We start from the raw sequence: 22826 nt of genomic DNA, 5'->3' as shown, positions 1-22826 counted from the left end.
CCACAGGTCTAAGTTGAGGGGCAAGTTGAAAAAAGGGCAGACTTGGCAGTGGAGGCAGTTTGTCTGTGACTCCAAGGTGTCAGGACTTGGACTCACCCCAGCATGAATGACAGCCTCAGCATCAGCGGGTACACTGGGTCTTTGCTGGGAGTGAAAGCTAAGAGGTGGGTTGAGGTGGATGCTGGGTAGCTCTTAGATTTAACCTCTCCCCCCCAGCTCCTCCTTGATACAGAGTCAGCTGTAGGGCAGCCCTGCCCTCACAGGCCAGAAGAGGAGTGGGCACCTGAACACCCAGCCAGCCTCCCAGGCCTCTCTTTCTCTAAACCTGTAGTGTGAGAACCCCCCACCCTGGTGGCTGGTACTTCAGAGGTGTTTCCTCCCCAGTGCATTCCATATGGAAATCCTCTCCTAAGTGCTTTCAGAAGCCTTAATCTCTGCTCTTCCACCCAGCAGGGGCAGGAGGCCAAGCTCAGAGCAATTAAGCTGAGGAAGGGGTGCAAAGGGGCCCTCCCCAGGCCTAGAGGGGCCATGCCACCACAGTGTTGACTTTGGTGACATTTGTCTGATAGGCAAGCTTGTTCCATATATATCCCAAGCCCCAGGCTACTGGGAGAAGGCTCTTTCACGTATATGCCCAACTCTAGAGCCAGTTGCCAACCTCCACATAACCCTAGTGGTCTTCAGCCAACCCTGACTGATCCCTAAGTAGGCAGAGTACAAGGTGAAGCTTGAGTTGGGTCCCTTCTTTGCTCTGTGACTAGGTGGAGAGTCCCTGAGGGCAGGGTGGCACCAAGTTGGCTGCAGAAAGCTGAGCAAGGGTCGGGGACAGTGTGGGGTGAGAGAGAGGCACCCCTCTATGGACTGAGCATGGCCCTTTTCATGTTGAACTGTATTTTTGACTTGTACTTGGGCATTGTCCCTGACTATCCTTGAGAAGCTGATCCTTGCTGTGGAGACTCTAGAACCATATGATGGGGCAGAAATCTACCCCGAAAATGGCAAAGATAGGTGTACACAGCCTACCTATGCACCATGTAAACTGTGGTAGCCAAGTTCCAGGTGCCTGTTTCTGCAGATATGACAATTCTAAGCATTTGACCCTGAGTGAGAGTGAGCTTGTATTTATGGATCTATCTTATTTTACCAAACAGGATGCCCAGCAAATTCTTCCACATCGTAGAATGTTTCAGAGCCTTCTTCTTTTCATTTTGGTACTAGTGGGAATTGAACCCAGGGCCTTGCAAATGCTAGACAGGCATTCTACTTCTGAGCCGTATCCCCCAGCTCATTGCCTTCCTTTTTTAAGGCTGAGTAATATTCCACCATGTATATACATATGTCTGGTTTAACCCTCATGTCTGTGGAGACTTGGGTTATTTGGGCTGCTGCAAATAACGACTGTGGGTGTGGGGGGAGTGAGTATACAGTGGAACCTCTGATGTGTTCCGAGTTCCTCAGCACTGTCCCCTGCTTGCTTGTGAGTGCTGTGGTTTCCACCCTGGGACACACACCATCAAAGAAGGCTTCCTTCTCCACCATTGGCTTCCTCTTTAATGGGCTGCTGTGTGCCTGGTGCCTAGGAGGGTGGACTGGCCAGTGTCTGTGTGCAGAAAGGTTAATGGAAATCACCCTCAGAGACTCAGCAGGGGGGCAGGGTAGTGGACTCCTCCTCCCCCCCTCCTGCTGGACACTTGAATGGTGATTTCACCACCTGAGCCATCGGCATTCTTTGATTAAGTCTCATTTTGCCGTGAAAAGCAAAGGAGGTGACGGGGCTGCTGGGGGAAGGTCATTCATTCCAGAGAGGAAATTGGATGGAGGTGTTTCCATCCTCCATTCGCCCGCCCCGGCTCTCCCCGCAAGCTCCTGTCGGCTGCTGCCTGTCTGCTGTCCCTCCTCTGCGGGCAACAAAGCAAGTGTGGGGAGACAGTTGCCGAGACTCTCTGTGTCTTACACAGGCAGCGCCGGACGGGTCAATGCCAGCCGGATGATGACCAGTTGTGGCCAGCGGTCCTGGAACTTGCTCGCAGTATTCTCCCTGCTGTTTCCTGCAGGTAAAACCTCTGTAGGGCTCAGTGGCTAAGGGGGAGTGGGGGTCCCTTCCAGAGCAGGGCTGCAGCTGGGCAAAGGTACTTCAGTCTCCTGATATTGTCCCCCATCAGGGGATGAGCTATTGGATGCTGGAGGCAATGGGGCTCTCAGGAGTCTGCACTCAGATTGGTCCCTCTAGTTCAGCAAGTCAAAAGTAGGTAATGCCAATCTACCTTACTGATAGGTGAGAAACTGAGGGTGGAGAACAGAGCTAATAGAGGGGCTAGGATTCAGACCCAGGGCACGGGAGCCACACCCTCCTGATACCAATCAGTCCCTGGACTGATACTGCAAGCAAGCTTGGGCTCACAGAAACCAGACCCTCCGTGCCTCCAAACTAGAGCGGAGTCAAGAACAAAGACAGCGCAGCTGGCCAGGCAGGACCTAGTGGAGTCTGGTCCTGCACAGAAGCTCTTGCCTTTGTCTCACTCTCTCTTCTCCTGTCTCTGTGCCATGCTGTTTCTTTGTACATTTCCCACTTCTTTGTGTATCTCTCTTATGTGTCTCTCTGATTCTTGCATATGTCTCTCCTATATCTCTTTCTCAATCTCATGTCTCTGTCTGTTGTGTGTGGCTCTTTCTCTCTTCTCTCTGAACCTTCCCACACTGTGGCCAAGCTGTTGCTCAGGACTGGAAGCTTCCTTCCTTCACTCTTTGCTTGGGGTGTATGTAGCTCAGAAAGACATTGTGAAGGGGCTGGGGTGGGGACAGGACTCCCAGGAGAGCAGAGAAGAGGCTAAGCTGAGGCCAGAGTCTGGAGCCTCCCCCGCCCCAGCTCTTCTCCATGCCATGCGGGGGGGGGGGGGCTGGTCCTCACCTCCCTAGCTCTTGTCTCTGTGATGGAGGGGCTGGCCCTCACCTCCCCAGATCTTCTTCATGTCCTCATCATCCTGGGTGTGAAGAACCAGTCACTTCTTGTTATCAGAGAAGGCAAGTGGGTAGTGGTAACACAAGTAGAGACTGTTGACTCCAGAGCTGGGGTTCACCATGCTTCATGCAAGTGCTGGGATGCTAAAACCTACCAGAACAGGAGGCAGTGAGCCTGCACCTGGAAGTGTGCAAAGAGCACCACAGGGATACTGCTCCTTCTCCAACAAGGGGAGGAGGAGGGAGGAGACTAAGAGTTTGGGGTATCATCCTCCACCAGGGCTCCTGCCCAACCATCTTGGTCCCAGTCCAGGGCTCCTCTGTCTCTGGGAAAGTGGCAGGATTTTCTGGTCACTGGCAAATGACTAAGGCTGGTGGCCAGAGCATCCAGAAAGGCTGTGGGGCTGTGAGCTGGGTCCTGGACAGAACCTGCCTGTCTCACCTCTGGGTTCACAGTTGCCTCTGCAAGGGCCTAATGGCCCTTGGCTGTGTGCTGTATCTCATGGCAGTCCCAGAGCCAGGCTTGGTCTTTCAGCAGACACTCTAGGTGTGTCCAGCATCCCCAGGTGCCCACACTGAGCACACAGAGCCACAAGAGGGCTTCAAGTCACGTACATGGACATCCCTGTGGCAGGGGCAAAATAGATCAACACCCCCCACACACGATTCCCCAGAACTCTGTGCTGCGGAGGCATCAAAAAGGCTCCATTCTGATTAGCATGCTTGGTGAGCCATGGCTCTGAGTCTTGCTTTTCTCTTCTGTTTGGATGGAGTAGATGGGACTTGGTGGTATGTCTCCTTGGGGCATCACACTAAGGCCTCTGCATCCCTAGGCAGGGCTCTGTTCAAGAACAAGAGTGGGCTGGAGCCTGGAAAGATACTACCTTCCCGCTTGTGTCCACAGAAGGAGGAATTATCCTTCAGGAAAAGGCCTTTGGAGCCAGCCTATGTGCCAGCTTTCAGGGTGCCAGCACCCTGCCAGCTGGCCTGTTGGGTTCCCCTGTGGTGGCACTGTGTGGGCTGTAATCTAATAACCTCTCAACGGATAGGGCTTCTTGTGCGAGCTCTAAGAAGCCAGGGCCTTTGTGCCTGGGAGATGCCTGAGCCAAGAAGCCCCTTTTCAGTGATACAAATTAGATACAGTGAGCCCTTTATGAAGATACTAATTAAGCCAGAGACAGCCTTTCCAGCTTTTCCATGGTTGCTTTGTTCACATTCAGTCCTGTTTATCACCATCAGTTCATCCTGGTTTGCAGCAGAGCCTGAATAGGGCCTCCTTCTGTGGGCCAGGGATGAGGAGGATCTGGGGCCAGCACAGCCCTGTATGTGTGGGGCCCAGATAGGACCTTGCTTGGGTCTGGGGCAACAACTCCTAGAATGTGAGGTACTGAGGAACTGGCATTTTCAATACAGGTGGACCCTAGGTCCTGTGCCTGTATGTAGGCTGACACTGAGGAAAGCCTGGCTCATACCCAACCTACTCTGAAGCAAGCTAATGTGGGGAAGGGGCAGGAGATTGCAGGAGCTTTGTTTAAGTCCTTTGTGATCTCCACTGACCAACTACATCAAGTCCTTTAGACCTCTCAGTTTCTCTACCTATGAAATGACATCAGAAGTCTGTCTGCTACGATGACCACGTGGATTGAGTCGGGAGGTTCCTGATACACAGAATAGGTGCCTGGTCACTAAGGGCTGAGATGCAGGAGGGGACCCACCTATGGGTGAGCTTCAAGGAGCCCCAAGGTGTACTCAGCCTGGGATAGTAGCGCTGTTGTTGTGACAGAGCTGGGGACCAGGGGTCCAGGAGGCTTTGGGGTAGAGGAGAGACCCTTCCTGGAGCAGGAAGACTTCTAGGGAAGGGAGAAGACAACAGGACCCTAGAACAGGCTGCTGGTCCCTTCTGCTTGGCACCTGTAGGCTGCCAAAGGGACCCTGGTGAACCTGGTGTCTCTGTATTCCAGTCCTGTCCGCACATTTCCGGGTCTGTGAGCCTTACACAGACCACAAAGGCCGCTACCACTTCGGTTTCCACTGTCCCCGGCTCTCAGACAACAAGACCTTCGTCCTTTGCTGTCACCATAACAACACGGTCTTCAAATACTGCTGCAACGAGACAGAGTTCCAGGCGGTCATGCAGGCAAACCTCACGGCTGGCCCCGAGGGCTACATGCACAAGTGAGTACCATCCCAGTCCCCACCAACTGCTCTAGCCACTGCCCACCCCTACCCTTGGGATGCTCAAGACAGCATGTTCAAGAAGGCAGGCCTAGAAGGAGGTTGCCTGCAAAGACTTCAGGCAACTTAGGTTCCCGGCCTGACTCTCGGAGCTTTACTGTTCCCACCTGAGAAATGGGTAGGGTGTCTGCCTGGGAGTCCTGCTGCAGAAATAGAGTGGGATCAAGTCTGTGAAGCTTAGAATTTACCAGAACTGTTTCCTGGCTTCGTGTATTTAGTTTTCATCCAATAGCATTGGTAATAGCATTGATGCGGAGATCTATCCCTTGGAGGTACCATGTTGAGGTCAGGTCTTCAAGAGGGATTTGCTGGCAGAGCTGCAGGGGGCTGTACGGAGAGGAGGGTCAAAGTGGCACACACATCTTTGAGTGGAGTTGACCGCCCTTCACTGTGTTCAGGGTCATCGAGTTTCTTGTGTGCTGGCTGTTGATGTGGGTTTGGCATTTCTCGTCTATTACATTCTTGTATTTTTTAACAGGAAATCTTTATATATGAAGGATAAATGACACAAATGTTTTTCAGTGTGCCTTTCCTTTTTTTTTTTTTTTTTTTTTTTTTTTTTTTGCACATGCTTAACAGTCTTATGTTCACAGGACAACTATTAATTTTTTTCATGGTGGCTAATGTTGGCCCTTATTGAGAAAGACCTTCCTTCTAAGATCATTGAAAGTTCTCCTATGTCTTCTATTTTGTGTTTTGGATTTTCCCTCCCAGCCTCTGATCTGTTGCTTAGGTCAGATTTGTTCTGATGTAAGTTTTCCAACAAGAACTGGATTTTATTATCATCATCTGTTCCACACAGGGAGTGTCTTACTTTCTTTCCACATCGCTGTGATAAAATACCATGACTAAAGCAACCTAAGGGAGAAAGGGCTTATTTTGGCTCATGGTTCCTGGGGATACAGCCAGCCCGGCAGGAAACACATGGCAGCAGGCAGGGAAAGTGTAGCAGAAGAAAGGAAGCTGGCTGGTCATATTGTACCTGCAGGGGGCGAAGAGGAAGTGGGCCCAGGTTATAAAGTCCGAAGGCCACACTCTAGACTCACCTCTTGCAGCAAGGTTCCCAGTCGGTCCACAGATTTCCCCAACAGTGCCACCAGCTGGGGACTATATGTTTGTTCAAGCACCAGAGACTGTGAGAACCATTTCACCTTCCAAGGCCAACAAAGCCTATGTCCCTGCTGAATGTCTGTCTTTTTGTTTTGTTTTTTTGTTTGTTTGTTTCTTTGTGTTTCCCTGGCTGTCCTGAAACTCACTCTGTAGACCAGGCTGGCCTTGAACTCACAGAGAGCTACCTCCCTCTGCCTCCTGTGCTGGGCGTGCACCAATACCACCTGGCCTGTCTGCCTTCTTCTGTCTGCTGAGTATCATAGCTCTGTGGCCTTCACTGATTGACCCATGTAATATGCTGGTGTGACACTGTTCGAGCTGCTAACTTCTGATCTGTCTTCTTGTTTCTGTGGTTTAATCATCCCGGGCTCTTTAGCACCTGAGTTTTAGAACTTGCTTAAATGAGGCTCCTGCTCCCCCTCCCCCATCAAAACAAAGCCAAAATCCTATTAGTATCCTCTACTACTGCAGTTACCGAGTTACAGCTTCATATAAGAAACAATGCTTTGTGATATTCTTTTTTCTTTCTTTCTTTATTTGGGGGATGAGGGATGTTTACTGTTTCTACTCAAGAACACACAGTCTCACTAGTGGTGGGTGGCGCCACCACTGGCACTTGAGAGGCAGATGAAGGTGGATCTCTGAGTTGAAGTCCAGCCTGGTCTACAGAGTTTGTTCCAGGGCAGACAGGGCTACACAGAGAAACCTTGTCTTGGAGAAAAAAAAAAAAAAAGAACACACAGCCTCTTTGCCCACTGATTCAAATTTTCTAGGCAAGTGTTTCCTCACTGAGCTAAGTCCAGGCCTTCAAATTTCCTTTTGTAATGCTTTTGATTTTCTTCATAAGCAAGTCGTATGTGTCATCTGCACTTGTTTCTAGCTTGTTCTTTTCACGTTGCTGTCAGAAATAGTCTCTTCCCCTTTACTCTTCTGACTATAGATGATAAAAATTAGGGATCTTTATTTGTGAATTTCCTCCCCAGTTTTTGGAACACTTTTTCAATTGTTTCTCTCCTGTTTCCAATCATGCCACTTGGAAGCAATCACTCTGTATCCCTTCTTCCTTGCTTTCGAAGCAAGAATTCACAGGATAGCCCCAGAACTTGCATGCTAGGCCTGGAGTCACAGAGGGGGCCTTGATGCCAGGCTTACTTTCACAATTTTCTGGCCTCCATTCATCCCTCCCTCCCTTCCTTCCTCCTTCCTTTCTCCTTCCTTCCTTCTTTCTCCTTCCTTCCTTCCTTCTTTTTTCTCTCCTTCCTTTCTTCTTCCCACTTCCTTCCTCCCTTTCTCTCTCCTTCCTCCCACCCCTTCCTCCCTCCTTCCTTCCTTTCTTTCTTTCTTTCTTTCTTTCTTTCTTTCTTTCTTTCTCCAGCTTTGTAGACTAGTATCTCTAAAAAGGTCAATGGTCAGGCATTCTTCTTTTCCTTGCCATTTTGGGAAGCTTCAAATACTTTCCCAGGACACACAAAGCTGAGTCCTGCTGCTGAAGCATTTTTCCCCTGGTAGGAGTAATAGGCTGGATAGGGGTATTGTGCAGTGCCTGTAGATAAGGTCCATGGTAGTGCTGGAGCAGGGTTGAGAAGTGGAGCCTCTACCTCTATCTGATGATAGAGCTTGAGGTTTCGCTACCAGACTCTGCTCAGGCTGGGGAAGGAGCCTGTTTCCTTTGGGTGGGTAGGAGATGCAGACTCTCTGACTACCATCCAAACCCCTCCTCCATCCACCAAGGCCAGCTCCTGAGAGCTCCTTTCTCAGATGCATGGTGCTTCCCCCTGAATATCCTGCCATCTGCTTGGGCCTTGGAATAATCCTGTGTGTGAAGTAGCTCAGCAAGCCCCCAGTCCATCACAGCAGGGCTGGAACCAAGCCTGGAATTTGGCCTAAGCCTTCTGTGAGACCACGGGCTAATTCCACGAGGGAGAAGTGTAGTACAGGACTGCGGCTGGCATTTCAGGGTGCCACAGGAGCTCATGAAAGCCCCATAGCCACACTTCCTCAAGGTCTGGCACCTAGGGTCTGGGAGCCTCCCTTAGAAACCCACAGGTTTCTATAATCTGCTCACACAGGGTTTCCCACAATGTAGACACAGGGACCTGACTGTAGCTTCTGGCTGCCAGTACAAGGGCCTTCCCCCAGAGGGAGTGGGAACAGTGATTCTCCAAAGCTTGGCTTGAGTTTTTATTCCTTGGCCTTCAGAAGCACACCTGGGGTACAGCATCCATGACTCTATGCTGTCTGTTCATCCTGCTGTGAAGCCATAGGGACTCCCAGCCACAGTTTATTTGACACATAAGGAGAAGAGGAATTCCGAAGAGTCTTCTGATATAGGCATACCTTAGGGGAGAGTCCCAGGCAGGGACTGCTCATGCTGGGGTCTGGTCATTCTTCGCTGTGAGATCACCTAGGCCTATGCCTTGTAGGACCATTCCTGGGCTCTACCTGCCAGATGTCTGCACACTCTGCAGACAGATGTGGGGTCTGCTGTCCTAGGGCATCCTCCTTTGTAAGTAGCCACCTTCCTGATACCCCCTTTCCACAGATGAGAGCATGGCCCTCTGAGGATGTGAGGTGAGCCCATTTGGACAGCTGAGGCCCTGCTCCTCACCACCAAGCTAGCACCTCTTCTAAGGGAGATGAAGCAGCTGGATGTAGAAGCAAAGTAGGGTAGACACAGGTGGCAGGAAGGGTAACTCTGGGCAGACTCCTTGCACAGGAGGAGGGGACAGGGGTAGGACCTTGTTAGGCCTGGCCTCCCAGATAGGACAGGGCTTGCCAGCCAGGGTCAGGGCCTCTCAATTGGCTGGAACTGGAATCCTTTTTGTATCACAGAACCCTGTTCTTAGGATGAGGCCTCTGAGTACCTAATCAGTTCACAGAAGCCAGAATGTGGTCTGTGAAGGAAGCAAATCCCATTAAGGGATCCATGAGAGCCCTCTGTCCTGCTTCCAGGTTCATGGACTTTGTGGGGACGACCAAGGCCCAGGGAGCTGCCATGTAGGGCTTGGCTTCCAGGTGGGGTCAGTAGCACAGGGGTGACTGGAGGATGAGTCGTTGGAAGCAGAAGTCAGGGTGATAGCCTGGCACAGAACCAAAGAAGGTCACTGCAGGGTAGGCTTATAGTGAGAATCCACCTGTCCTACCATCTAGGGCCTTTGCCACACCAGTGTCATATCGGTCTCAAAGACCCTTGGGTAAAATAAGGGAGGGACCAGAAACAAGTTGATGAGGTCTTCAGGTGATAACAAGAGTTGAGGCTAGGGACACAAGAGGTCTGTACTGTCATTCCATATTCATGTCTAGGAAGCTGTCTGAAGCCAGAAAAGCTGTCACATCTCCACTGAGGCTGGAGACCCAGAATCTCTGGGGGCACAGCCTGATGTTAGGCCAGCCATGGTGACCCCAGAGGGCCCTGTTCAGAGTGCAGGCTCCACCTTCTCCACCGTGAGTCAGCAGGAGGTGGGCTGGTGACCTAGTGAAGCTGTGTCTCTCCCTGCTGCCTTATTTACTTGTTTTTTTGGATGAACAGAGTGGTGTGTGACGGTTCCGGCTGCCTGGCAGAAAGGCAAGCCATGGAATGAAAGGAGGCTGCTTTGCCAATCCACCACCGCAGCAAGATGCCTGCTTCCAGCCATGTAGGCAGCCAAGGGCCAAATGGGGGCCAGCCAGGCATCCCTGCACCCCTGTCCTAGGCAGGCTTTGCCCCTGATGAGTCAGGGGAGGCCTTTGTTAGAGTTATAGTCAGATCCCTCCCTCCCTTCCTCCCTCCCTCCCTTCCTTCCTTCCTCCTTCCCTTCCTCCCTCCCTCCCTCTCTCCCTCCCTTCCTTTTCTCTTTCCCTATGTCTGTCTCTCTCCTTTTGCTTCTCTCTCTCCCTCTGTTCCTCTGTCTCTCTGTCTCTCTATCTCCCTGTCTCTTTCTCCCCCCTTCCCCTCTGTCTCTGTCTCTCTCTGTCTCCGGGGACAGGACACCAGGAGCTGGCTTGAGCAGAGGGGCCTGCAGGTGTAGGGGGATGGTGTCTCCGGGGAGGCAGGGCAGCTGGCCCTCCTGAGCCTCACAGGCTTGTCAAGGCCTCTTCCTCCTGGGCTTGGCCAAAGCCCTCCTTTCTCAGTGGTCACAGCAAACTCCACAGTGTGGAGTTGTCAGCCTGGGTCCCAGCACCCTGCTTCCCCCGTGTAGCCCTTCCTTGCCCTCCTGGCATCTTGAAGCATACTTTGAACTCTGAATCTGGCTGGCCAGAGTAGGGTGAGAATTACCGAGTCACTTAACACAACCCACAGTCCTGCCAGGGCTTGTCAGGCTGTAAAGGCTCTTCATATATCCTCCTCTTTGAGGAGATCTTCTAGAACTACCATGCTTTCTTGCCTGAACACCCCTTCCTCCAACTCCAAATAGACTCCCCCGGAACTTCCTTGCCATCCATACAGAGTGGTTACATGTGGAAAAGTCCAATTGCCAGGCCTGAGGTCCAGAGACGGGATGGTGGAAGTGTGTCTGAAACCACACAACACACCAAAGCACAGCAACACCTGTCTAGCTGTCACCTGGATCCAGCTGCACTGAGGGGATGTCCTCCTGGGACACTAGTGGCTCTACACATGGACTGTCATGGCCCAGGCTGGTGTAGTGGTCCCCATCTAGGGCAGGATGGATGATCTGTGGCAAAGGGAAAGAGCAGTGGTGAGATCACATGTGGCACTTGGTGGCTCCTGCTAGGAATGGCCATGGCACCTCTGCTCATACGGCTTTAGCCAGTGCCAGCCCCGTCATACCCGGTTCTTCCCCAGCCCTGGAGATAGGTGTTTGTGGGTTTATTCAGGGGCTGGGCCTGGGTCTGCCATTGGGTCTAGCTGGCTCTTGCATGCAGCATGCTGCTTCCTGATCCAGTAACCCAGTCCTTTGGTCAAGCCTGTTAGCAGCAGGGCCAGAAAAGAAGGCAGCTGACTCTACTGGGACATCTCCCTGGCAAGGAAGATGGCGTTTTTGATAGAAGTGAACTCTACCCCCCAGGTTACCCAAGACTCAGGCCTGTGCCACCCACTACTGCACTGTCTGACCTCTGTCTTGATGTGTGGCCTTAGGTGAGGTACTGTGCCTACCTGGGCCTAGACCTATTAAGCACATTCTCTGTGGTTTTTATTTGTGGTTCATTGTATAGCCCTGGCTAGCCATGAACTTGAAGGTCCTTGTGCTTTAGCCTCCCGAGTGCTAGGGTCACAGGTGTGTGCTACCACACCTGGCTTCTTCTGTGCTTTGCATGAGCCTGTCCTCGTTGGTTTCTTCTCTGTCTCTTTCTGTTTTATTTGACACAGGGTCTCATGTAACCCAGGCTAGTTACCAACTCTCTGTATGGCCAAGGATGGCTTTGAATGTCTAATCTTCCTGTATCCACATTCCAAGTGCTGAGATTACAGACATATGCCAACATGAACCCTTTATGTGGTACTGGAAATAAAACCCAAGGCTTCAAGCACTCCAGGGGAAAAAAAAAAAAGAACTCTACCAGTTGCAGCCTCCAAGGTCCCTTCTCTTTCCTGGACCCCATGTCAATTTGCAAAGCCTCACAGTTACATCCCCAAAGTAGGACATGTCACTCCTACTTCAATTTTGAAAAGCAGAATTTAGGTTCCAGGCTCCCACCTGCAGAGCTCATGTGTCTCCATTGTAAAGCTGACCCGGGATACTTCCACAGTGTGTTCTGCATTTGTGCTTCATGGATGAAGTCTGCAGGGGGCTGTTCCCATTCCCACCCAGCCAACCCAAATAGCAGGCCAGGGATGCTGCAGCCAGGGTCTTCCTGCTCTGAATGACAGACTGGGCCATTGCTCCCTTGACTTTATGGTGGGGATGGGGATTTCCAGGCCAGGCCAGTCTGCAGCTGTCTGCTGATGGCTGCCGACGTAGCGGTTCTACTCCACAGACACACTGCAATTCCTCCAGTGGTAAGGCTCTATTATCACTTTGGAAACCCCAGGGAAGCTGAGTCACACAGTCCCGCACAGGCGCCTGCCGCTGTCTGAGGCTGGGCGGTCACAGATGCCCCACCACAGCCTCTGTCTTTTATCTTCTCCCTATACACAGGCAGGGGCCGGGCCCTGACATCTGGGTGCAGTTAATTTGCAGATTGCATATTTCAAATTACATTTTAAAAATTAAAAACTCAAATCCTTGCAGCTGGCAACCTTGGAGGACATGGCCTGGGGGCTGCAAGCTGTTGCAGAGAGGTCTGCAGTCCTGGCACCCCACCTGCCACACACAGGGCATGTTCCCAGTAGGCAGCACCTTCTGTAGAAGTACAAATAGAAAGGGGGTACTGTTCTGCTGCAGGGGCCTACAGCCAAGCCATGCCCACAGGTGGAACAGAGACATTTCCTTAGGCAGAATGCTCAGGGGAGAGGGGACAGCACTTGTTCTTATCGCTGGCACAGGTGGAGTCAGGGTTAGAGCACAGAAGTTGGGGATTCCCTTTCTGAAGTCTAGCTTAGATTTGACCTTGGGATTTCCCAGGATTCAGCAGTCTGAGGTTGTAGGGACCTGGCTCCAAACTCCTGGCCCAGGATAGAACTCCCCATCTCCACCATAAAATCATGGGAACAATGTCCTAGTCTGTGCATCAGAGCAGGAAGACACAGGCTGCAGCATCCCTGGCCTGTGGTTGGGTTGGCTGGGTGGGAATGGAAACAGCCCCCTGCAGACTTCATCTATGAAGCAAGAACGCACTGTAGAAGTGTCCCAGTCAACTTAGCAGGTGGGAGTCATGGGGACCCAATTTCAACTCTTCAAAATTCACTTTCCATAGTCTTAGGGAGATGACCTCAGTTTCCATTTCTATAAAACAGTAGTGAATTAATCACTGTGAGTAGTGGCATGTGACTGTCCCTAGGGGGCTCATCCGGAAAATCGGGTCATCACTCTGAGACCAGGACATGCAGCATAAGCTCCCACCATTGGTCATTCACACAATTATAGCACCTGGTCAGCGCTGGTCATTGCCACATCTACCCAAGCATGCCCTGCCCATCCTCAGTTCTCACTGTGTCCACACTACAACACTGTGTTGGGTATGCAATGACAAGTTTGATCCTTGCCTGCCTTCAGGGAGTCCCCAGTATCATGGGGCAACAGTGTTAATGAATGAAAACTGGTCACAGGGTGACCTCAGAAGCCTGGTGATACTGAGACCCACATGAAGCTCTAGAAGGCTGCTTCCTATGGCCAAGCTGTGACCCTGCCCCAGAGCCTGCTCTGCACATACCAGATGGGGAGTTGAATGCAGTAGAGATGAATCATAGGTGGGGTGGCTTGGTCCCTAAGTCTTGGGTGGGACACCTCTGGAGCTGTTTGTGTTGGGTTTGGCCCAGGTGCTCTGAATGCTAGTACTGCTGACATGGCTGGGGGGGGGTGTCTTAGAGAGAGTAGACTTCAGTCCCCCAGAGGTGGGATTGCCCAATTTCCCTCTTAGGCATGAGAGGTCCATTTCCTTCCTGCCCGGCTCTATGCAGAGCCGAGACCTGCAGCTGCCCCTTGCCCTGTGCTCACTTTTGGAGTGTTCCTAGCTCCAGGCAGGGCCACCACCCTTCATGCTCTGGGTGCCAAGCAGCATCTGCAGAGAATAGCCCTGCTCCCTCCCCGCCTCCTCAGCCCCCAGGCTGCTGCCATGGGAACCACCAGGAACAGCCTGGTTCTCAGAGCCGCGCCATGCAAGAGAGAGAAATCTGGGGAGAGCTGGGTGCCTGGGACCAGAGCCCACCTAGACATCTGTCTCCCATGAGACTCCAGCCTAGAAGGGCTGAGTTGGGTTCCTGGCCTTTTGTCTCTGCCAGGCATTCTCTGCTGTGCCCTGGCACTTCCAGGCAAAGCTAGTGTCCATTAATAAAAGGCCCCGGGTTTGGCTGTCAGTCATTCACACCTTTGAGTGGTATTATTGGCTGAGAGGTGGAGTTGCAGGAAGGAGCTAAGATTTCTAGTGTTTAGGATTTGCTGGGATCTGGACACTGAATGATACTGAGCCCAGGTTCTGAACACCTATCTTGAGGCTGCCAGGCTCCATGAGCACAACAAGCAGAGCCTACCCATTGCCCCAACCCCCTCCCCACTGCCCTGACTCCCAGGAAAAGTCTTCAGACCGATAACTTGGCCAGCTGGGAAACATTCCCCTGAGTAGTGAATGAAAGTGGGCTTATTGGGTTTGCTTCTGTTTTGGCAGGGCTCGGTAAGGGATAGCCACCATCTCACCATCTAAGGCCACAGCTGGAACTAGGAGCCAGCTTTGGAAGATGCAGAGCCAGGAATCTAAGTTGAGGACACACTTAAGACAGTACCTTACAGACCCGGAGATAGGCAAGGTTTCTCATAGATCACACAGTAAAGCAGACAGGCCAAGGCTCCTAGCTCAGGCAGGCAGGAGCCCCAGTTCCAGATGGGGCCTCCAGGGGCTGCAGCACTCAAGGGTCCTGTCTGGACAGAGCCACAGGTCTCCCTGGAGTGGAGGTGTCCTCTTTGCTTTTGCCAGGCCACTCAGACTCTTCTCAACACCTTGGCTGGCCCACACCCACTCAAGCAGATGCCCATGGCAGGGAACAGACTAAGGTGGGTGTCACTTGAGCCATTGATAAACCAATCCCTGGTGGGTGCTATCAGAAGGTCAGCAGCTTCAGTGGCAAACCTGGAACCAGCCCACTCAAGGGGACTAAGACCCCATCCTGGGGGAGGGGGTGTGAGTGAGACAGACATGCCAGGTGATAGGGACTAGAAGAGAGGTTGGGCTTAAGGAAGGCTTGGGCTGGGCAGTGGGGAAAGGGATGGTTAAGTGGAAAAGGCTACCAGGAAAGAGGGCGTGGCCTGTACAGAAGACCTGTGCTGGGAGTGGCCAGATGTGTGCCTCAGTGTTCAGCCAACTTGTAAGAGTCATCAGGGCTTGCCACAGGTTAAGAGCATCTGAAGTGCTAAGTCCTAAGGGCTCTGGCTACCTCTGCAGGGTGTCTGTAGCTTCTATGGGGAAAATGCTATGTGAGGAAATAGAGAGGCCATGGATGTGACTCAGCCAGTAGAGTGTTTTCCTAGCATGCCTGAAGCCCCACATTCCCCTCCCATCACCACAAAAACCAAGCATATGTCATCCCAAGGCTCTGGGAGTGGAGGTTCCTTGTCAACATAGCAAGCTCAAGGCCAGCCAGGGCTTCATAAAGCCCTGACTTTAAAATAATAATAATAATAATAGTAATAATAATGATGATGATGTCGTGGATGGAGGAGATTAAGGTTTCTCTGGGATCAGAGTGAAAGGAACTCAGCAAAGGTGGTGCTGAACTAATGTGGGACTCACAAACATTTGGGAAGGGAGTTTTCTGCAGAGGGCCTGGAGGAGTAGCACCCATGCTGGCAGAGGACAGGTAGCATGGGGCTCTGAGACACATGTGGTGTGACTTGGTTTGATTTTTTCCAAGACAATAGCAGGCCTCCAGCTTCTGCCCTTGGGAGTGAGGCTAGTAGGGATGGAATAGGGGTGCCCTGGGGCAGTTGTGGTGTGCACAAAGCCAGCAGGGAGCCAGGGCACACAGGCAGTAGGGTGAGGTAGGATCCCCAGTTATGAGCCCAGATACTCAACTGAGAAAGCTCAGAGCTCTTGCAGAGTGCCTGTTAGGGAGGGACCCAGGGAGCCTAGCCTAGAGCACAGGGCAGGGCAGGGCAGGGCAGAGGATAATGGGATACCAGGGAGATAAGGCAAGGCAGCTGATGGTGAGCCCAAATGCCTGCAGTGGATGCTGGCAGACAGGGCTGGTGCTGTTGGGAGTGTGGCTCAGTCTCTGCCTCTCCTTTCCCAGTAACTACACAGCACTTCTTGGAGTGTGGATCTACGGCTTCTTCGTGCTCACCCTCCTGGTCCTGGATTTGCTCTATTATTCTGCTATGAACTACGACATTTGCAAGGTTTACCTGACCCGGTGGGGCATCCACGGACGGTGGATGAAACAGGCCCCCCGGCGGTGGGGGAACCCTGCTCGAGCCCCTCGGCCTGGACAGCCAGCCCCACAGCCACAGCCTCCCCCTGGTGCCATGCCGCAAGCCCCTCAGGCTGTGCACATGCTGCGGGGAGACACACACAGCCCACCCCTGATGGCCTTCCAAAGCTCATCTGCCTGGTGAGTGTTTGCAATAACAGCTTGGGTGGACTTGATGCTTTTATTGCTGTTGAATTTGGATCATGCATGACCAGGCTGTTTGCTGTCCTTTTTGTTTGCCAAGGAGGACTTGAAGCCACTGATGCTGGCACACGTGTGTCTAGAGGAGAAGCCAAAAGGACAGGTTGTCATTTGAGTTTCCTAGTTGCCAAGGTGAAAGGGGAAGTTGGATGGCTTTTCAATTTTTTTGTGGTTTGGTCAAAAGAAAAGGAAACTTGTCAGGGATCAGGGGGAGAGTTTTCAGCATGAGGCCAGGAAAGAAACCTGGTCTTTAGTTCCTTTTCTGTACACATCTGAAGGTGATTCAGGCAGGCTGTCCTGTAGTGACTCAGAGAGAAGGTTGCTGGCAAAGGAGGTGACATATCAAAGACTTGGCTTTGGGGATGGCCAGGTCTGGTCTCATCTGGGCAGCTGTCATCTCTGCCCTATACTCCATTGTGATGGTGATGGTAAAAGGTGGCAGCATTGCTGCCCAGAGCTGAAGACTTTGAAAGCAGATGTCTCATGGGGCCAACCAACCCAAGGACAGAGATGGGCATGGCCTGTTCCTTGACCTAGGGTCTTGGGTGGGTAGAGTCTGGGGGCCTAGGCAGTAGCTGTGGGCACAGACTCTGGGCACCCAGACTCTGAGCACAGCTTCCCTGGGGGTTACAGCCCAGAGCCCAGGCTACAAGGTCATCTTGAGCCCTCTTGTCTGTGACCTGTACCTCCTAGCACAGTGACCATTGGACTCCGTGGGCAACTGACCGGCACAAGCCTAGTGTCTGTCACTCCCCAGTACTACAAGCTCAGGCTGTTTTGTCACCCTTCGACCTTCCAGTCCTCCTGAGAAGTCAAGGGCTGTGTACCCCTTCTTGGGTTATTCTGGGGTGCCTGCTTCTCCTAGGAGGTACAGTTGAGCTTGTTAGCCACCACTGAAGCAGCTCCCAGGTAGTGACCTTTTCAATAATGAATGGCATAAATAATTAATGGGATGCATTTACAGCCTCTTGTGCTTATGGAAGAATAACTGCCTGTCTATCATGCAGGAGACAGCCACTGTCTGTCTTCCCTTGCATGGGCCCTGGGCTGGCTCCTGTGGTAGGAGGGGAGGGCGTGGAGAGCCGCCATTCAGGTGGAGAGCAGGACACAGATGAAGGGAAATCTACACAGTGAGCAGTCTGTTTACTGTACCCAATGGCAGGACTTCCCGAAGTGTGATCCTCACATCTGTGTCACAGAGCACCCAGAGTTCACTGGCCAAGAGGGCCTGGTCTGGTGGGGTGCTGAGAGTCACTGGGAAACATCTTGATGTGGACAAGTTTTAGGTGGAACAGGTCTCCTTCATCCTGTCCTTTGGAGTCCCCACCTGCTTCCCAAGAGGGCAATGAAGGTTATTAGTGTTCTACACTCAGCTGGGCATTTGCCTCCATGGAGGCCCATGGTACCTGGAGATGTACTGAATCGCCACTTCTGTTCCCGATGTCCCTGGCTTTACCTGCTGTGAGTGCTGTGGCTGCCCTGTGTTCCCCCTTCCCATACTGGCTTTCACCAACATGAACATATTGTGCACTGACTGTATGCCAAATGTCATGCTGCACCTTTGGAGTAGAGGAGGTGGCAGGGGTGTGCCCAGAGCTTGGAACTGCACAAAAGCTAGAGTTTATAGAGTCTAAGGCAGAGGGTAAGCCTGGCCATTTGGGACTCACATACCGTGGAGCTCAGATGTTCCTGCTCTCATGGTTCCTTCTACCGACTTTGGAAACTGTACATGAGGCCACCAGAGAGCCCATTCAAACCATGGCCTAGATGCGTGTGATGGAATGTTCTAGTCACTGCCCATATTTGCACACCACCTCCCAGTCCCTTTCTGCCCTTGGATGTGCCATGATATCGGATGAGGCTTCAGGTTTGTCAGGGAGAAGCAAAGAGAAAGGGCTGGACAACCATGTGGGACCTCCTCCTTTGCCACCCCGGGATCCCTTGGGAGCCTAGAGGGACATGGTATGAGATCATGGAGGACATCTGAGCTCTGCCTGCGGCTTCTTCCTCTTCATCCTGACTTGTGTTGAAGACCTCAGCATCATAACTGCCTGCTTCTCTGGTTTCTGACACAGCCTCCCCTTACTGAGGCACAGAGCTTCTTCCAGCAGAGGAGCCAGGTTACCAAGAGGGTGATGATGGCAGACCTGTATGCCACTTGGCCCCAAAGAGAGGCTTTCTGAAAGCTGAGCTGAGCTGAGTCTGGACTCTCTAGGGAGACTGAGGCTAAAGGCCAGGTGGCCAGCTGGGCAGGTCAGGTCAATGGCCCCTGCAAGATGGAGATCCAGGCAGCTGTGTGTGGTCTCAACTGCCCGGGTTCTAAGGTACCCTTGCCCTGCTATGGGGAAGATGGGAAAGCTGTGCCACCGACCACCCTGCTAACAGCAGGGCCACCACCCTGCCTGTAGCTCCCAGATGGGCCTTAGTGAATGGTAAGCCCTGGGTAGTCCCTAAATTGCCATTTCTGTAGCAATGCTGGAGACCCTGGGGGTTGTGGCACAGCCCTGGCCCCTCAGGCCCTGTGAACATTCACTCCATTCATCTTCTTGAGCAATGTGACTCCCTGGCTGAAGGCAGAACCAAGTGCCAAATTAAACAGCCAGGCATATGGCACTTCAACCAGCTGTCCTGTCCCATGTCTCTAACCAAGTTAGGGAGCAGGGGAGCTGGAGACTTGGCCTTCGTTGAATTTTACAGAGGAACATTTGTTGAGATTCTCAGGCTTCATCTCTGTTCAGGAGACCCAAGACTGAGCTCCTTAAGGCCCCAGTGCCCTCCACGCCTGAATCTCTCTTTACCTTCCCCAGGGCTCTGCCTTCCTCAGGAGGAAGCACTCCAGCCTCCTCCTTGGCTGCGGATTGTGGCCTCTGCCATCCCCAGACCATCTGCCTACCCAGGCTAATAGGTTTCCTCTCTGGCCCTGTCCCCTGCTGATGGCCCCAAAGCTTGTTTTCCTGTCACACTGTGGTTCCTGGTGGTTGCAGGCTCTCAGCCCATGTTGGGACTGCCTGTGGCTCGTAGCAGATGCTCTGCGAGTCTGCTGTGACTGTGCAGCAGGTCAACCAGTGCACAGGTGCAGTGCAGGATCTGGCTGAGTGTGGCCCGCTCCAGCCCAGGCCCCCAGAACCACCTTGGGGGAGCTGCTGGTGCCCTCAAGATCAGCATATCTGCCCCTGCATCTGCCTGTCCTGTGACAGGTAAGGAAGGGTCATTTGTCAGGTTGGTCATCCCATCCTTATCTGGGGAAGATGGGTAAGAGTGTGCTCACACACACACACACACACACACACACACACACACACACACACACACACACACACCTTTGGCAGCTGGCTCATCAGGATCTCAGGGTTGGAGTTGTCCTCGCTTCACAGATGGGGAAACTGAGACTTGTACAGTATGGGTTTGGACCGTGAGGGTGCTGAAGGAAGAGATGGAGCATAGGTGACTCCATTGGGGGAGCTGCATCACTAAAAGGCCACTCTGGAATGTGTGGTGGCTCACAGCACTCCCCGGATTTCCTTGTACACCTCACAGTCAGCCCCACTGAAGTCTCAACTCCCCAGCTGAGCTTCACTGTTTTACCAACTCCTGGCAGGGCCTGCATCTTGTCACTTTTCTGTTCCTTTCTCCCCTTGTGCCAGGAGGGAACATTTCAAATATCTGCACAGCTCATCTGCTATGTTCCTTGCCCAACACCCCACACCTCTTATGTCTATAGGTAAGGAAACTGAGGCACATAGCAATTAGGTGACTGCCCTTGGGTCACCAGGCCAGTCAGTGGTCAGAACTTGAATGCAAACGGACTGACTCCAGCCAGCTTAGAAGGATGCTTGGCTGGTTTGGCCGTCCCCTCTTGCCCACACTGAGGCCTGTCTCCCTGCCCTATCCTTTGTCCCTCACAGCAGAGTGACCCTTTTAAAACATAAATCAACACCAGCTAATGGAATCAAAATCCTCTTCACCTGATCACCCAGCACAGTGCCCTCTCTGACGGTGTCCCAGGGCCTCAGCAGCCGCTGCTCCCAACCCAACAAGCACCTCTCCCAAGCCTGTAGGGCTGGCTCCCTTCCTTCTGCCAGGCACATGCCCAGAGTCTCTGCCTATATCTCCCCTCCATCTCCTCTACCCCCCCCCCATTACAGTCTACTCCCTGCATTGTCCCTTTGATGTGTTACTGCCACCTGGTAGTGTGTCTGGTTTCCTGTTTGGTGTCTGTCTGTCTGTCTGTCCCACTGGAAGGGAACCCTAGAAAGCTGGCCTCTGTGGGGCTCCAGCACTGAAAACTCACCTAACTCACGGTGGGTGCCCAGCAAACACAGGTTAAGTGTCACTCAGGATGGTAGGTATGTTGAAGGCTCCCCATGCAGGTCAGCTCAGCCAGCGAACCAAGAAGTGCCCAACAGGTGTTCTCACTGCCTGAGACAACACAGCCATGCAGCTCCTACAAATGGGCCGCTAAATGTCCCCAACAGCCCTGTGGCATCAGTGTCCTTAGAGCCAATCCAAGAGACAGACCCAGGGGAACTATAGTGGTCTGTAGGCTGGGCAGGACGTGGGATTCAGGATGGCTGATGCCATAGCCCATGCTCTGGAAATGTAAGTTCCTTCTCTATCGGGACATCTGCCTCCTAAGACACCTGGGACACCTGACCCAGGCTGGGTATAATATCACCAGCTGGAGAGTGGCAGATTCCCTAAGTGGGCTTCACCTGTCCCTGGAGGGGCTCCGAGTGTCCCTGAAAATACAGGAAGCCTAGGGCTCCAAGTAGCCTCATAAGAAGCCTCTGGCATGGAGGCAGCAGTGATCAGAACTCAGTCTGCGCTTCCTCGGGAGGCCTGGTTTGTTGTCCTGGTACTTGTCTGGCTGGGGAACTTGGGCTGCAGGGTCTTTATCCAGCACCAAGGTCATTCCTAGCACTCAAGGATCTAGCTGAAGTAGCCACCTGCCTATCCCATGCCCACCCCCTGCCCACTCCCTGCCTACAGCCCACCCCCACCCAACCTCTGCCCATTGCCTGCCCACCTGCCTGCTCCCCTCGTCCCCCCTCACCTGACAGTCCACCTAGCCAGTCAACTACCGGCTCTCTGGTCTGTCTGTCTTTCCCTCCCACCATAGGAGGCTGGGCAGTGCAGCTGTGCAGCACCCACACTTATTTCCGGTTAGTTTAATCCCCATGTTTCTTTGTCAGACTCTGGCAGATTTGCAGTGCTGAGAGCAGCTGTCTCAGAATTGAACCTGGATTCATACACACCTGCCTCTTGGGGCCACTAGAGGAACCTCAGGCCAATCATTTAGCTGCTTGGAACCTCTGTGTTCCCTTATGTGAAATGGGTACACACCAGATTACTTCATAGACTCCTATCGAGGATTCCAGTGTTCCAGGTATGGTCAGTTTCTCAGTGAACATGAGTTATTATTATTGCTGTTATTTAATTAGTGAACAATGGAGAGGGAAAAGCCATCAGGCCCACCTGGCTGCTGTTCAGTTTCCTGCTGTCTCCCTGTGCCTGCTTTTTGCCTTCCCTTCAAAGATGTGCAGCACTTAGCATTCTAGCTTAATTCACAGTAAATTGGCCATTATCATGCGGATTTCCTTAATGTCTCTAAACATCGTTTTAGCATCTACTAGGTTGTGAAGTTCCCGCAGGCTGGCATTAACTTAGTTCCCCACAGAGCGACATTTAAGATCGCTCACACTTTTTTTTTTTTTGTTTCGCTGTGACAAATATCAGTGACAGTGGCAGGGCTGTGGGAAACCAGGGGTGCAACCAACACTTCACTGGCCCTGGCCTCTCCCCAAAGTGAGTTTCTTCTTCTGGGCAGACTCCAGCCTGAGCCTGGAATGACAGTCTGATGGCTCCATGCACAGCTGCTGGGTCTAGTGACACCACAGACAGGTTGGTTCTTGATGCAACTCTGGGGTGCTATCTCTTTAATTGTCATGGAGATATTATTAATCCATTCTGTCTCTTCTCTTAGTGAGCCTCTATTTTCCTGTGCCTCCAAGACCATTGATAATTGTCTCTGTTTCTATAAAGCAGCATTTATTTCTCAAATCTTGGTTCCCTGGGGTTCTGCTCCACTCCCCTCTCGCTGTTTACTAAGTACGTTTTTAATTAACTTTCAGTCAAGTTGCTTTTCTGTAAAAACCAGGCCTGATCTGAGTGGCACAACTCTGGCTGGACTTTCAGGGTTTCCTACTCATGTCCCACATGCAATGGAGTTCCCTATTCCACACCATGACTGGCTAGAAAGATAGAGATTTCTTGTTAAATGGCCAAAAAGTTAAGCTGTGTAAGCTAATGATTAGATACACTG

The 22826-nt window shown here is 52.2% G+C and overlaps 1 protein-coding gene across 2 annotated transcripts in view; it reads left to right on the top strand.

The window, feature by feature from the left end:
- The window catches only part of Shisal1 (shisa like 1), a 56524-nt gene that overhangs the window by 22611 nt on the left and 11087 nt on the right, over positions 1–22826 (top strand). For both annotated transcript variants that reach the window (XM_051189529.1, XM_051189530.1), the window contains exons 2-4: positions 1959–2054; positions 4920–5133; positions 16127–16444. In XM_051189529.1, the coding sequence (XP_051045486.1) occupies positions 1988–2054; positions 4920–5133; positions 16127–16444 (599 nt within the window). In that variant the 5' untranslated portion in view covers positions 1959–1987. The remainder of the gene's footprint in view (positions 1–1958; positions 2055–4919; positions 5134–16126; positions 16445–22826) is intronic.

Source organism: Phodopus roborovskii, unplaced genomic scaffold (genome assembly GCF_943737965.1).
Source record: "Phodopus roborovskii unplaced genomic scaffold, PHOROB, whole genome shotgun sequence".
NCBI lineage: Eukaryota > Metazoa > Chordata > Mammalia > Rodentia > Cricetidae > Phodopus > Phodopus roborovskii.
Note: the sequence above shows the minus strand (reverse complement) of the source record. Positions and strands in the feature narration are given on the sequence as shown.